The sequence below is a fragment of the Mchenga conophoros genome, linkage group LG9 (genome assembly GCF_057382185.1).
Source record: "Mchenga conophoros isolate Kocher_MC1m ecotype Shallow Benthic linkage group LG9, M_conophoros_male_GT1.1, whole genome shotgun sequence".
NCBI classification, from domain to species: Eukaryota; Metazoa; Chordata; class Actinopteri; order Cichliformes; family Cichlidae; genus Mchenga; species Mchenga conophoros.
Genome location: NC_140534.1, coordinates 22844407 through 22860511, shown reverse-complemented (window position 1 = coordinate 22860511; position 16105 = coordinate 22844407). Strand labels below are relative to the sequence as shown.

At 41.5% G+C, this 16105-nt stretch overlaps 1 protein-coding gene across 2 annotated transcripts in view; it reads right to left on the bottom strand.

Moving 5' to 3' along the window:
- ptprn2 (protein tyrosine phosphatase receptor type N2) overlaps positions 1–16105 on the bottom strand; it is a 151741-nt gene that overhangs the window by 8685 nt on the left and 126951 nt on the right. For both annotated transcript variants that reach the window (XM_085286999.1, XM_085286998.1), the window contains exons 14-18: positions 11450–11597; positions 8376–8449; positions 4367–4444; positions 1397–1516; positions 404–570 (exon numbers count right to left, since the gene is read on the bottom strand). In XM_085286999.1, the coding sequence (XP_085143125.1) occupies positions 404–570; positions 1397–1516; positions 4367–4444; positions 8376–8449; positions 11450–11597 (587 nt within the window). The remainder of the gene's footprint in view (positions 1–403; positions 571–1396; positions 1517–4366; positions 4445–8375; positions 8450–11449; positions 11598–16105) is intronic.

The following is a 16105-nucleotide window of genomic DNA, read 5'->3' as shown; positions in this document are numbered from 1 at the left end:
TTTTAGTGAGACAGCTCTCGTTTAATTGGGTGTTTGAATTAGGTGGTGTTTTTTTTTTCTTTCTTTCTTTCTTTTCTTCCCAAGCCAAGCCAGGCAGTGCGGGGCTGTTAATTTGCTGCATCACATGTGCTGGAGGGAGGTGAGGGAAATAGGCCCAAGATGAAAGGGATAGTACAGAAACACAGTCCTTATTAGAACAGCCATTCTCTAGGACACCAAAAGGCAGTGGGGCAAAAGGGAGAGGGACCAGAGAGGCGCTGACAGAATACAGAATATAAGGGAGGGTGATTAAGAACAAGCTCGGGACAAAGGCTGCTTAGAAAAAAAAAGGTGGAAATCTGTCTGAAAATCTGCTGAGCTGCAGTGTTTGTTTGAGGACCAACCGGCTGGATCTCCACTCTACCTGCGGAAGTCTAAGAGGGTCCTGGCTGAGCTGGGGATCCCACGGTCCATCCAGGACAGGAAGTGGAACTGAGTGACGGTGCGGGTCTCGTTAGTCTGCAGGTTCTTCAGGTAGAAGCTCCGTACCAGGAAGTCCTCACACCAGATGTGCTCAGACACCAAATTCACCTAAACGCAGACAAACAGAAAATCAGGTTAAGGAAGGAAATGAGGAACATGGACACCTTCTTATAGAAATGTCAGGGTTTGTTTTATGCCAAATATTTCAGTTTTCATTCACTTTTTAAAGAAATTAGAGGTGCACCGGTGTAACTCACAGACATAATAATGACCTCAGCCTGTCAGCAAATGGGATGGTTTTGGTGTCAGTGGGCGATTTGTCATCTATTGCATCACATCGCTTCCACCCAGGCTAAATATTCAAAGATGGTGTAACGATTGATGAAGGCGGGGTTGTGACTGTGAAACATCAGTATTGGTGTCATCCCAGAATTTCCCTAATAGAAAATAATACAGGAATCACAGTTTTGTGTGCTTCCTGCTATTAAATTAGAAACATTTTGTGGTGAAATGAGATGTGACTAAGACACCAAAGCACGTGGGAATAATTTGGCCATTTTGATTGAACTGGGGCGTTGTTATTGTCGGTATTATTATGATAAAATAAGAGATTATTATGTTTTATAACCCTTTATGATTTTAAGTCTAAGATCCTGGAGGGACAGGCTCTCATACTGCTACCACAGTTTATAAATGCTACCGCTTAGCATGGAGTTTTAAGAATAGTATGAATAGATTTGTCTTATTTTTTAATGCTTCTCTTTACTTTTGGAGATTTACCCCCATAGCTTGCTCTTTTTCGCCCTTTTTTGATTGCTACTCTTCACACAAATTTCAGCACGTAAAATCCAAACCTAACTGCGTGGTTAGACACCAGCTGAAGTGGGAAAACATGTCTTTCGTGACCTTTCTGTTTAACCGCTTTCTCAATCACCTCGTATATGTGGTAGACGTCGGATCCCTCGTCAGGCCAGTAGTGGTGGCACTGCTTCACTCCATTCTCCGACAGCGGGGTCAGCATGACGATGACGACGCAGCCGCTCTCCCACACCATCTACACGCCAGAAAAGAGACACCCATCAGTCACACCCTGAGATGACAAACCCTTTCATATGCAACGTTCCAGTGGTCCTAACCCGCAGCGCCGAGAGCAGCGCCGAGAGCGTTACTGATACACGGCAGCGTTGTATTACAGAGAAATTGATTTCTTAATCTTCATCCAGGAAGTATGAATAAATGTCACCTCTCCGTGTGTGACAAATGATAAATGTTGGGCTCGAGCAGCAGGAGGGCGCGTCATGTGTCGCCCTCTCTCTCACGCTCTCACTCGTCTGAGCGAGATCACAACATCTACTGCTCTGATGCTCCATTTCATCTTATCACAACCTAATGTGTCCTTGGGAAAAAAAAAAAAAAAAAAAAACAGGCCCACGGCAGCCATTAGGAAAATGAGGAGGAAACGTGGGTTTTATGATTGCTATAAAAACACAATGGCCTTGACTATACACTAATCACAAGCTTCTGTGATCCAGCCCAGTGGACACATTACACGCCAACTGTGCCAGGATGTGATGAGATTAGGCAAGGTGATAATGTGTGTGTGTGTGTGTGTGTGTGTGTGTGTGGGGGGGGGGGGGGGGGGGGGGGGGTTATTATCCATTTAGTCTTGTACAATTTAGCAAATATTTGATGGTAGTATTCATATTTTCCACCTCCTATCTTCCTTTTTTTGTTTTTGTAATGGGATTAGCAATTTACAGGCTCCAAAAAAGACATACACCAGCTACACTTGATTTGCATAGACAAAAAACAAACTGAAAATGACCTGAGTTGTGCCTCTGTGAACTCATGCTTCTTTTTTTTTTTTTGCATTCTGAGAAGGAGGGGAGGAAGGCCCAGCAGAGCTAAGGTAATAGCCAGGGAGGTGGAGATAGATGGAGGGGCAACGGATGAAGGGATGGAGGAATGAGGAGTGGAGGATTAGAGCAGAGCTGCCTTTCAGAGCACTGCCTGGGGCCGGTGTGGATTAGATAGGACACAGCAAAAGATTTGCACTCCTGCACGGTCCATTTGCATGAGAGTTGCCAGTGTTACCCCTGTTTGTTTACTTTTAATGGGGTAAAGAGTGTGTTTTTCCCTCATGCCACAATCCAAGGTTAACCATACTGAATAATGAATGGCTGCTAAGCATTCCCAGACACAGAGCTGATGTTCAGCGTGTCAACGTGTGGCTAATTTTCTATTATTTTTGCTTAATTGGGAAAGATTTAAAGATGAGTTAATGGCTAAGTAGCATTAGATAATGGAAATGGATTTATTCACCTGTATGGGAAAAAAAACAAGCAAACAAACAAACTAGCAGGCATATGAGAAAAAAAAACGAAATTATAATTAACGCCTTATTCATTTGAGGCACATTTTATTCCTATTTCAGCTGATGTGGCAATTAATGTACAATTTTCAGATAAAAGCCTTTGAGTTTTTCCTTTTTAATTAGTTTAAACACCACATGAGGGCAAAGCATGTATGCGTCTACGTTTTGTGGGGAGGTTTAAGAAGTCATTTTACAACAAGTAAATATTCTCTGTTTGGTGTACAGCACCAGACCATGCTAAGCTTGGCTTCTCCACCCACCGCACAAATCGCGAGCAGCCTCCAACGTCTGTGCAAACACAAAGTCAGCACTATCATAATGATTCAAAATGAGTATCCGCTCAGTACAAGATGCAGAGTGCAGAGTGCAGGGCCAGCTGGTCTGTCAGGATTTATGCGCCACACTTTTACATCCTGGTCACGGCTAGCTGGAGTTACTTCACCATATGGAGGTGATGGGCCCACTAATTACAACAGTGCTGTCCTATTAACACATAAGACTGCCATTTGGCAACCATGCATCATTTAAGGCACACTTCCGCACAAGTTGACACGTTTTACAATAGCCTAGATCTGCTGATTGATTACAGGTCCCGCTGACATTTATGGACATGGAAAAGAATGCAAAATAGGCTTGAGGGGGAAAAGCCCCACTAATATGAGCAAATATCAGGATTATTTTAAATAACATTAGGTCTCCTGAGGCGTGTACAACTAGATCCTTATATAAAACTAAAAAGCTTCAGGTCTTGTGTACATATTCAGCTGCTGACACTTTTTGATTGATGAGTAGGAGCAGCAGCAGCACCATTACTTCTCTACCAAGTTTGTGCCTCTCATGAAATAACATTACATTTGAATGTAAGCATGCATTTTTCCTAAAAATATACAATTACCCTTCATCTTACCTCTGTTTGAGGGATGATTATGCTGTGCTGGAGCCACGGCTCCTATCACTCTTTCCAGTGTGTAAAGTTTGTTTCCGCAGACTGAGTGGGGTGAGAAGTGACTATGGGCTACAATTTCAAGAGTTTTCTCACCTTTGCTTGCTTACATTTGGGGCAAAGTGACACCATTAAAAAGACATCAAATTAGGGATCACACTTGGATCACTTGGATACAGATAGAAATCTGGCAAATCCAAGGAAAAACGGGAATACAACGACCTCTTTTGCACCAACGTGGTGCCAATTCTGCACACATTTCTGCAGGTCTGAGACCCGTGGTTTACAGAATCTGCGAGCTGAATATGCCAATTATTGTTGGATTTCTTGTGGCAGACCCTCACGTAGCCAGCTTTTTGGCACCAGCACTGGTCTTTTAATAGTAAAAATGAGTGGGACCAGTTCTAGATTGAGCTCTGGCATTGTGCCAGTGGAAAGAGCAAAGGAGCATCTTTTATGATTTCTAAATAAACTTAAGGATTCTGAATTATTAACAGAAACTGAGTACCTCTGCTGTGGTTCTTCCCTCACAGCTGTAGACACAAACAAATAAAAAGATGAAGGATGGACAGTTAATAGAGTTTTACCTGCCAGAAGTCTGCCACGGTGGAAGCTAGGGGACCCTGCGACGCGATGTAAGTAGGGTTGCGAGGGTCATGGTCCATCTGGGAGAGAGGGAACAGAGTGTGACGTAGTGTGTGGTTGGTGACTGGTGGATGAAAATATATTGTCTGGTTAAGACTTCCATGAAATCGTCCATCTGGATGCAGAAACGAAATGAGATCAGCATCTATTGATGTAAACACTTGGCTTTCATTCCTCCTGCAAACCCTGTCGTATTCAGGATGCGAGTATTTTTACGGGGGTGATTAGAGGAAACTGGGACATGGAAGTAACTGCATGCTGTTCGCTGGAAAAATGTGGATGTTAACACAAGCTGAACACATATTTGAAGGATAGGTTTGTAGCTAAAAAATGCTTTTAAAAAATCACTCTTTTAAATAGATTTGGACCTTGAACTTTCCTCTTTATCTGCTAGGCAACAGGCACCTCTAATGTTGAACACAACCCATATTCAACGATTTTCTATGCGAGCAAATAACTGAACCTCTCTTTTTAAAAGCTATATATGTTATGAAGAAAGATTCTGTAGCTTCTCAAGGGGATTAGTAAAAAAATCTTATTTCCAACTAACCTGAAATTTGCAAAATAACTTCAATTCACTGTCGTTATTTTTCCCTCTTACAATATCTTTGTGCCCTCAAAGACTTGATGAACTGCTTTCAGAGCTCTTTCTTTTTCATGCTTAGCTGTGTTTCTACATGAAACACGACACTGCCGTGGACTTTAACGCCTGGAGTCTCCTAACACGAGGGTGCTGAATGCCCAGGTGGGGTGATGGACACAGTTTGAGGGATGTGATTGAGATTTGAATGAAAATAAAATCAGCAATCAGATTTTACTGAATTAAGTTTCTATGGTTAACCTCTCGTGTCAGGCATACCAGTGGGGAACATGGTGACTTATTTTGAAGGGAAAGATTCACAACAATGCATTCTTAATGTATGTTTGACATCGTAACGATAGATGACTCAAACAGTGCTGTATTTTTTGCACATGCAGAATAATATCAAATGTTGCAGACTTTCTAAAGAGTGCAGGAGTTTTTCAAAATTGACGCTGGTGCTCAGCACTGCCTCCCTTAAGTAAGAAAGTTTTGGGTTCGAACCTCTTCTTGGTTAGCTGGCTGAAGGTTTAAATGTGAGCATGAATGGCCTATTTCTCTCTGTTAGCCCAGACTGGTGACCAATTTAGGGTGTATCCCATCAAGCTACCCTGCTGGGATCGTCTCCTGCCCCCCTGAATTGGATAGGCGGGCGAATGGATGGTATAATTGAGTCATTGCTTAATTAATCTTCCACTGACTGACATCCGCCAATGGAACTGAGTGCTTTTTTTGCAGCACCGCCCTTAAATCTAACTGGGAGAGAGGGAGACACCTTCAAGCTGAACATCACGGTGACAGCAAGCGACAGGGTCGACTTTAATGGCGTTTTGATTTTTTTATGAAATCCCTTTTTTATGCTGAAGAACAAATTGTCAAGGACACTTGACATGGCCTTAAATGTTAAAGATCTAGTTTTCTCATTTCACATCTTTGCAAATTTCTTAAGCTCATTTGTCTCGCTCATGGACCTTGACACACACCCTTAAAAGGAAAAATAATTATGGAGGATTTCGCCATGGCTCTAATACTACCATGACACTTCTCTCATGCTTAATATCCTGAACGACAGGATTAATTCCTAATGCTTTGAAAAGCTGATAAAAAAAACAAGCACGCAAGTTTAGTTGAATTGTTAAGAAAAATCAACTTCTTTGTTATTAAGAGTTTGGAATCTATTTTTTGTACTTTTTCGGAGGATTAAATGCGTTAAATTGTTTTGTTTATTTAAATCTACTCCCAGGCAGTGACGTAAATGTAACTCAACCTCAACAGAAGCAGCATTGTCAGACGCCAGCTGTTGAAAATCATTCGTTGTGTAAATGATTATTTTGGAGATTTTGGTTTTTTGGAGTAGTGAAATGCTTAACGCAGCAGATTCTCCCGGGATTCACAGTCGATGTTTATTTATGATTTATAGTTTTTATCTGTATAAGATGTCAGGCAAGGTGTCAGTTTTCATTGTATATGTAAGAAAACAACCACTGGGGAGCAGAAACGAAGCTCGGAGCGGAACATGCTCGCCAACGCACGCACACGGACCGGCTGAAATTGAAAAATGTTGATAAAAAGGACTCATCGGTGAAAGAAAAGCTGCATTCATTACCTGCTGTTACACGTCAATTAGCCATGTCTGCTTTCTTTTTGTCTCTTTTTTAAATTCCTCACATGGTTTGGTTGAAACAAAACAAAGTAAAAAACAAATCTCACCCGCAGAAATAAAAGGGTGATGTCAAAAGCTATTTCCTGCACTCCGTTTAGCCAATCTCAAGGACACAGACATGCTGTAGCTGTGTGCTGACATCCCTGCATGAATACTAAAGCGCTAACATGAAAGAAAAGTCCTGCATTTCAGCTGTAGTCTCCCTGCCATTGTGGCAAGAAGATAGACTACAGTAAGAAAAAAAAAGAACCAACGAAAGAAAGCAAAAAATGCAAAGAAGTGCTCTTTGGTTTGAAGTAAAATAGCTTGTTCGAAAATAGCTCGCACAAATATGTGCTCACCGTGAAGCTTCAGCTTTCAACACCTCGCTGTAGTGTCTTGATCCCTTTTTTAAAAAATATAAGATTGAGAGCTCAGAAGCTAACTGCCAGCTCGAGCTCATCTGAGTTTGAAAACAAAAGCGAGAACAGGCAGGAAATCGGGAAAAGCCAGAAAAGGCCAGACGAGACAAAGACGAGCGGCCTTTGACCACTTCTTGCCGCTGCGCATTCCTTCAAACCATTCCTCGCGCTAATGATGATGTACATCTGGGAGCGCTGGCACCGTTTGTGGTCAACCATTAACCATTAGCCGAGCTTTTCACCGAGTGTGCGTGTCACCCGGTGCTTCGCAGGGAGCTCAGATCGCCCCCTTCCCTTTGCCTCTCTGACCCCGGATTCCCAGAAAGAAGCGACAGATTATTTACTCGTAGGCCGCTGCCCCTGAAGCTAATGAGGAGGAAGAAGCCGCATTGACAGACATAATTATCACAGTTTTGCTGGGCTCAGCCAGGGGTCCCTTTTGTGGTGTAATTACTGTCCTTTCATCCACACACCACTGCATCTGCCATTACTGTATTTCACCCATCTTCAACATCCGCCTGCATTTCTGCTTTAAGCCGCACCAAAACAGTCTTGCAGAACTTTTTTTAATCGAAAATCTTTCCCTACCTTCTTCCTCTGATTGATCGACGTTATTGCGACATTATTCTATAAGACGTTGCACTTCAGTGCTGTTTAAATAAGCTAAAAACCTCTATGAATATGCCATTAGTGAATATGGAGAAATAAATAGACCACCTAAAAGTCTCCATTGTTTGTTTCTGAAGAGTAATAGGCTTTTAGCGCAGCTGTGTGCACCCCGCCCCTCCCTCATCTATCTCCTCGGAAATTTTGGCACTGTATTTGAAATGCATAGTTTCCTGTTTCCCTTTGATGGAATCCCTTTTCAGCAGCCTCGGGGGAAATCATGACTGGCAATGTTTTGGGGGAGAGATATTTAAAAAAAAACATATAACCATAGCCCTCTCCAGTAGTCAGATCTTTCTGGATTTGTATGGGATACCTTTGCTTAGTCAAAAAAAATGCATAATTCTTTTTAGTGTGAATGAAAAAAAAGAAAAAGAAAGATAGGTATCTCCAGGGAGCAGCCATTTTGAAAGCAGTAAAAGTAGCAAGGCAATTCAGCAAGACACAAGAAACCCACTGAGGTTCTCAGCATGGAGAACAAAGTTAAAAAAAAGATCAATGGGCTTGGATCAATCACTACTTTTCTCTCAGAGTAAAATCCAACCACAACAGGTGCTCTTGATACTAAAAAAGGGGTGGGGGGGCTTCAGAGAAAACATATTAGCCAAACTCTAGAACCATAATGAATAAAGAATACTCACAATTGGACTGGCATTGATGTAATCAGAGTTGCTGTGGTTGTTCTCCGCTTTCAAGGTGATCCTGGAATGATCGTCTGTAATGGAGATGCATAATTCATCGGTAAATATTTCCCCCCGCTTTTACTCCCTGCACAATAACAACAGAGTTTTGAGCAGCAACACAGGAATATGAAGCTGAAATGGCTGCGGGGACTGCAATTTCACCAGACTTTCATCATGCGCTGTTCTAAAGTCCTGGATTGCTTCACCTTAACCGAGGAATGTTCCAAGTGAAATAATAATAAACTGTTTCATCTTAAGAAGTGTGCGAGTTCTGAACTTTCAAATCCTGTTCGTTCTTTTTTCTTTTCTTTTTTTCCTAAACAAGTGAAGCTGTTGCAAGAGTCATATAATGTATATGTAATGGCCCGGAACCCACTTTGATTTGCTTGGAATTAAAGTTCATGATTTAAAATATTTTCATATATTTATGAACAAAAAGGCGAAATCAAGGAAAATAAAACATCTTTATGTGTTATTTAAAAAGAGTTTAACACTTTAGGCTCGTGAGACCTGCCCAGGTGAGGTCAAATTTGACAGTAACCAAGCAACACGCCGCCTGTCATCAGATTGCAGTTCAAATGTAGCTAAATCCTGATTGGCGCATGACACCGTGTGGTACATAGCTACTGTTGCTATGCCCTGAGCCCTCTACAGAGTGGGTTTCCTTCCTATTTATCCCACTGCACTGAAATTGGCAGAAAGTCACCTGGAGGGTGTTTGTGAGAGATTCCCAGATATATATATATATATATATATATATATATATATATATATATATATATATATATATATATATATATATATATATATATATATATATATATAAAAAAGGCACTTGGAGAATCCTGAATGGAAATTTATGGGACAGTTGTGCAACAAGTAAGACGGTGTCAGAAATAAAGCTTTCTCACACCCAGAACCTTATTTTGGGTCAAAGTCAGGAAGATTTTTCAGTGTTTAGCATCACATTTGAATGGTGGGTGTGTACATGCAGGTTTTATGTTCTGGTGATTATTAGAATATATATGACTCATAATAGATTAACTTTAACTAACTGGGAAATCCCAGCAAAGCGAGCTGTGACACAACTTTCACTGCTCTGATTTCACTCTTCAAATAAGGAGGCGTCACTGATGCTACTTATTCACATGTTAACCTCCTGTTTTGACTGAGATTCCCAGTGTTCGTAGTAGTTGTCGTTTCTCTGGCTCTCTTTCACAGTGTGTCTGTTTTTTCCCAGTCTCACTCCCCTCACTCCTACCCTACCACCAAATGGCCGAGCCTGGTTCTTCCAAAGGTTTCTTCCTATTAAAAGCGAGTTTTTCCTTACCACCGTCGCCAAGTGCTTGCTCCGGTTTGCTCTGTATTATTGTAGGGTCTTTAACTTAAAATATAAAGTGCCATGAGGTGAATGTTGTTGTGAGTTGGCACTATATAAGTAAAATTGAATTGAATTTCAAAACTGTGCTGTCAAGGACGGACATCGAGCTGTAAATCCTTAACTGCCATAATTGCCATACATCAGCACACTGCTCACAACTTATGGGCCAACTCAGCTCCCACGTAAGATAAACAAACAGACATAAGTATAATGTAATTTCAGTTTGTCTAGAAGGAGGCGTAAACAGTTAATTTTGCTGTTTGGCTCCATTCACCTTTATCTCAGGAGCTTCATTTGGGTGAATTACAGCAAATTTTGGTGCAGGTCTGCTTGTGTTCATTTATTTTGGTGGTCACATTTTAAAGCATGATTTACATTTACTTCAATAAAATTATAGGCTTTTGTACAACTGTTACAAATACTATAAAGGGCCAAAGTTTCAAAAAATGACATCGCTTTACGTGCATGTGACCCCTCTAATCCAGAAGCCCAGACTTCAGACTGCTCTGAGCATTTTTTTTCTAGTCTTGGAGCCTATGTTTTCAAAGAGAGAGGATATCCCTAATATGGTCATCTAAGGCACACACAGCTGTGAACAGAGGTTATTTGTGAGGTGCAGCCAATCAGAAGAAAGCTGGCTTAAAGCGAAAGGAGCTAAAATGACTTGTTGCAGACTGAGATGCTGCATCAAAGCACCGCATAAGATAATACTTAATATTCATTTTGAACTGTGAATCATCCAAAAAATCTAGAGTTTAAAAAGTAAGCAGAGCAGCTCGGCTTTAAAGAAAGACTTATTCACCCTCCAGTGTTACGTTTTTGGGTCCCAGTTCATTCTGAACTAACTGAAAATCACAGTTCAGTGAGTGGAATTTCTCCACTAATGAGAAATTCTCAGCTCTGCCTAACAAACCTTTTGTCGTGTTATTGCGTCTCTCTCTTCTTTAAAATGTGTGAACTAATGCTAAAATGTAGTGGTGGGCTGAAATAAAGCAAAACATTCTCATGAAATAATCTTTTTGTCCTTCATGGTAACGCTAGCTAGTAATAATACTTTAATTACAAGGGATCAATGTTCATTTCAACCTTTGGATGGTTTTGATGCGTCCTTTGGATACACTTGCAAGAATTAGCCAAGAAAGCAGTTATAGTCACATTCAAACTGCTTTAAAATCATAAAAACATCACTTCATCCAAATTTTTTGGAGATGCCCAGTCCCAGTACAACTTTTAACTTTGATATTCGGTGACTCTCAAACAGGTATGCATTTGTCCCCATTGAAAATCCTCTTTGGCTTTAATCGAGAGGATGCGAGAGATGCAGCAGGGAGTCTCCTCTCACTACACTGACAGACACTTATGGGGTTTCTGGAAAAAACAGTTTAAATATCGCTCTTTGGCTAGATTACTAATTACTAATTATTTGTTCATGTTTGAAGCATATTTTCCACAGTGTTGTTTTGGCATGTTTACCCAAATGGTTTTATGTTCCTCTTTGGAGCATCTGTTCACAAATACATCAACAACATTTATGAAGCTACATGACCCTACCTGGACTGTTCCAGACTTGAGGATCGTACTAACATTCCTGCAGAAAAAAACACTAAAGCAGACAAAAAACAAACAAACCAAACAACCTGAATGGACTCACATGCGACCACGGCGTCAGAGCGGTTCCTCTTGGAGTTCTGCTCGCCTTGGCCCACGCTGCAGGCGCTGGGCTCTGCCTGGTAGGAGCACAGCGCCTCCCACTCACGCTCCAGACGGTTCTTGTTCTTCAAGTGGTCCTCCATGTATGACTAGAGGAAAACAGACACCACCTCAGCCACCACTTCAAACGACAAGCCAGAACCGTGCAAGAGTTCAGCTCGAGATATGGCTGCAACAAAGAAATCTGATTTGTTTTTGCAGTGAATTTGGTTTAATTAAGTAAAAATAACAAAAAAAAAACCCCACTTCACCTTTACCTCACTGGAGGTTTCTGGTTAATGCTCGATGTTAATGCTTCATTGTATTTTCTAACCCATAAATAAACTAGAGCAAAAACACTAAACCTTAAACAACAGCATCCTCCTTCAAGCATTGATCAGCTGTCATGTCGCATTATTATTCTAAGCTGCTGTACAGCACGGTTGCTAAATGAAGAGGAGGCTGCTGAAGATCTAGGTGGGGAAGGTGTGCTAATGCTGGCATCTTTGTGTGTTTGTGTGTTTGACCGAGAAGAAACAAAAAACACACACAATTAAGACTCCCTGAAAGGTTCGTCTGCATTGGAAATACTTCAGGGGTGTTTCAATCACGTCCCTCACTGCTTGCACAGCCGCTGATAAGATTGTCTGCATTTAAGCTGTCGCTTGGAGAAGACAAAATTGAATTCGCTAGAGAGACAAAGATGGAAAAAGAGAAGGGGGAGGGGTATAGGCCTCTGTATGTGCGTGTGTGTGTATGTATTCACCCAAACCAGGGCAAGTCTTAGGGAGCTTAGAGGCTGTAGCTGGCAAGAAGAGTCTTTTTTAGCATAGCACAGTGTTGCACTTTCTCTCCTGTATCATGGCTCCCCTCTCGGCGGGGTTAAATGGTTTAGTCCGCTATTGTGTGAGACAGAAGATTACAGACTCATAAACTGATGTCAGGGATCAGCTGGCTAATACAATGAAAGTGATACCCAGATGTGCCGGGTTTTCATCCCGTATTAAAAGCAGTATAGGTAGGCCGAGCAGAGAGGCGACGCTCCATTGTCACAAATCCGACTTATTCACTTCTGCCTGTCATCGAGAATCCAAGTCTTTGCAGCATAGTATACATTAATATATATATATTCATAGATGATAATCACAAATAAGCTTGTCCAAAAACACAATAGCCAATTATTCTGGTGATGAATTCAGAAGTCCTCTGCATGCCTGAGAAGGATATTAGCGCTTAAAAGAAAATTACAAATCCTGCACACAATGGAAATCAGAGTTTATTGTTGGCCACAGAAGCAAAAGGTGTTACACACGACCAGGCTGAGAACAATAAAAAAAAGCAGCTTTTGTGGTTAATGCAGCTGCATAATGAGAGAAAACGGTGGCACAGTATGCCCTATCTGAACCCATTAATGACAAGAAGTGATCGTCCTAAAATACTGCAGTAAATTTCTACTCTTCTACTTCCCAGTCTGAATCTGCTGTTTTATGCATGCAAAAAAATTCAATTATTAAAAAAAGTCAGTTCTAACACATGTATATTTGCATGTGCTGAGATGTGCATCGCCTAGAACACACACACACACATATACACATATACAGCGCTGTCTTCCCAGGAAAATGACAGCATGCCATTATGGCCACTTGACAGAGCCTGTCACCACTATGCTCTTGTCACCCTGTACAAGTACTCTCTGCTTGCCAGCCTGACAGCATTCCACCTCCCCTACCAATATTACATCTCCATGTACTTGATATATCCACTCTGAATTGCATCCCATTCTATTCAAACGATGCCCTGAATCGATTGCATTCCAAATTCATATTTTCGCAACTTAATGCAATACAGCCAGCAGGCCCTTATCGAGGCCTCCTGCTTCTAGGAGGAGGCAGTGGACCACGGCGTATTCCAGAGACAGGGTAACGAAGGTTTAGTGAATGGGGGGATTATGTCTGCCAATCAGAGGGCTGGGATGGGAGGCCTGGGTGTCAGGGAAACAATGTCTAATCCTTCCTAAGCAGTCTCCTCAGCAGCAGAGGGTGCTGGGTGAAATCAGGATGAAGGGACGACCAGGGGAGCCAGACACAACAGGTAACACATTACTGTCAGGCTCTGCTGTCAAATTAAAACAAACAATGGTGGGAACAGTTTGTGCAGGGACCTTTATGATATGTCGAACAGCTGCGAGACGTGAAAAAGAGCATTAACGTGTACTGTGATTTGTGTGACTAATATTAGCTACATGAAAAGAACTCATTGTGTTGCTTTAAATGAGGCAGCAAATTGCCCCCCCCCCCCCCCCCCCCCCCCAACTAAATATAAAATTGCAAAGAAAAAAACCCCACAAAAACGCTGAGGGCAGAACATGTTGCACAAGTCAGTGGCTATTTTTCCTTTGCCTGAGTCTATTATCCTGTTGAGCAAATAATTTATCATTTAAAAAAAAATGAACAATAACAACTCAACACAATAATGAAAAAGGGCCTCCAGCTACTTAATTATTGATTTCTTTCCCCTCTTTTTTCTTTTTTCAGTTTTTTTTTAAGAGAGAGGTGATTAAGCCAAGGGAAAACTACAACAACAGCAACGGCATCAACATTTTGACCCTGTTCCTGCACAGCAGGAGAACCTGCTGAGGGGTGTTTTGCTTTGCAAGGCCGGAAAACAAGTTTGGTGCCTGTGAACCCCTGTCCGTGGTGCTGAAAAGCTGCAGAATCACAGAGTGGCACATGCTTCCTTTTTACACATCTCTTAATTATTTTACATACATAAAATGTAGAGGTTATGGCATCACAGTGTAGCTGAAACAGAAGAAAAAAAACAAGTGTAAGACACCAGAGGTGTGCCAAAGCTCTGGAAAGCACAGCAGATGACTCAGCACACAGAGGCATCCAATTTTGGTTTTGAAGTTGGAAGTCGTTATGCAAGTCTTAAGGTGGGCCACACAATGGGACACAACATCGTAGTTCATTTATCCTGACGGCACTCTCGCAGAAGTGGTGTGTGTGCATGTGTGTGTGTGTGTGTGTGAGGTGTTTGGGGCTCAAGAAGGAAAAAAAAAGAACCCCCAGCATGTGTGCTTTGGAAAGCTGGGTATTCATCATCCTTCTCCACACGGTGTGAGCTCCAAAGAGCGGGAGCGGCGAGATGAGAGGAGAGCAGAGATCGGAAAATACAGGTCTGAGATCAGTGATAACAAGGCAATCTCACACATGGTTTCATGTGAGATGGTGGAGGAATTTTAAAGAAGAGGCCCCTATAGGACATCTCCATGTCAATCACGGCCATGAAAGAGAAGTAAAGGCCCCAGAGTGTTTTACCTTTCCACAGCGAAGCGCTTGCGTTGCTGCTGCGAAGAAACTAGGGCTAATAATAACAGCTCCTAGAAATGATTCACAGTGGCTCTTTTGTTATTTGCAAGGCTAAATGCTTTTCTATTGTCAATGTTTTCAAAAGAGGCTTCACAAACAAGCCTTGACGAGTGCAACAAAACCCATTTATTACCAGCAATACAAGGCATTACTCAGATTCACTCTCATTCATTATAGCCTCCCAATATAAAAGCTAGACATGCAGTGTGATGAATGCTCTCTCCATTAATGGAAACACTGCAAGGCATCTATCCATCTCTTTTATCAAGCTTGTTTCAAATGAATGAAGCAAAAGTTGTGCAAAATCAAACCATGCATTGTGTGTTTGTGGAAGTATTGGCAACCAAGAGCTTTTTCAATCAAACAAAAAAAAAAAAAAAGAACAATATTTCTAAAACATCCAAATGACAATCAGATGGGTAATGATATTTCACTTTTGTGCCGCTCTCATCACGCGAAACATTGTCTACCTTATTTTGCTGCGGCGGTAAGAGAAAACTGAGGCGGTAAGAGATGAAAATGACAGAGAGGAGAGAGAACCAGGACGGAATGATGAAAAGGGAAAATGAGACAGAAGTAGGAAGAAAAAGTTGGAGGAGGAGGAGAAAAAAAAATATAAAGACGCCAGAGCCGAGATAAAAGCAGGAGGGAGAAAACAGCAGGAAGAGTAATGAAAAAAACAAAAAACAAAGATAACAGGTTTCTGAAGGGAATGAGGTGAGAGAGGGATGAAAAACACCATCCAGACAGATAAACAGAGAGAAATAAAGCTGTTGGTATTCATACAGGACGTCTTAAAATCAGACACTAGCATACAAATTCATCAAACAAATAAAAGGAAGTGACAGCAAACATTTTTCTATACTGGATTGGCTCCAGTATGCCAGAATATTCCAAATTAGGTGTAGTACAAAATACATTACACTGGCAATCTTCATTTAACCATGCAGGCACTCTAAGCGGCGTGACGTATAACAGACATTACCTCATGGCTCCTCAAGGTGGAGCTAAAAAGCGAATGAGTGCAAGGGTCTTAACTGGCTTGCAGCAATAAATGCATAGCTGAGAAGCAGCAGGCAGCCAGAGAAAGCAAATCAGGGTGCTAACCGATTGAAGCAACACACAATGCCAACACTTGTATATTAATCCCACAATGCAGTGAGTAAATTCTCTCTTCTGTGCGAATATCGCGATGTATCGTAAATGACTTTATGGCCATTTATCGAGTATCGCAGAATCACATACAT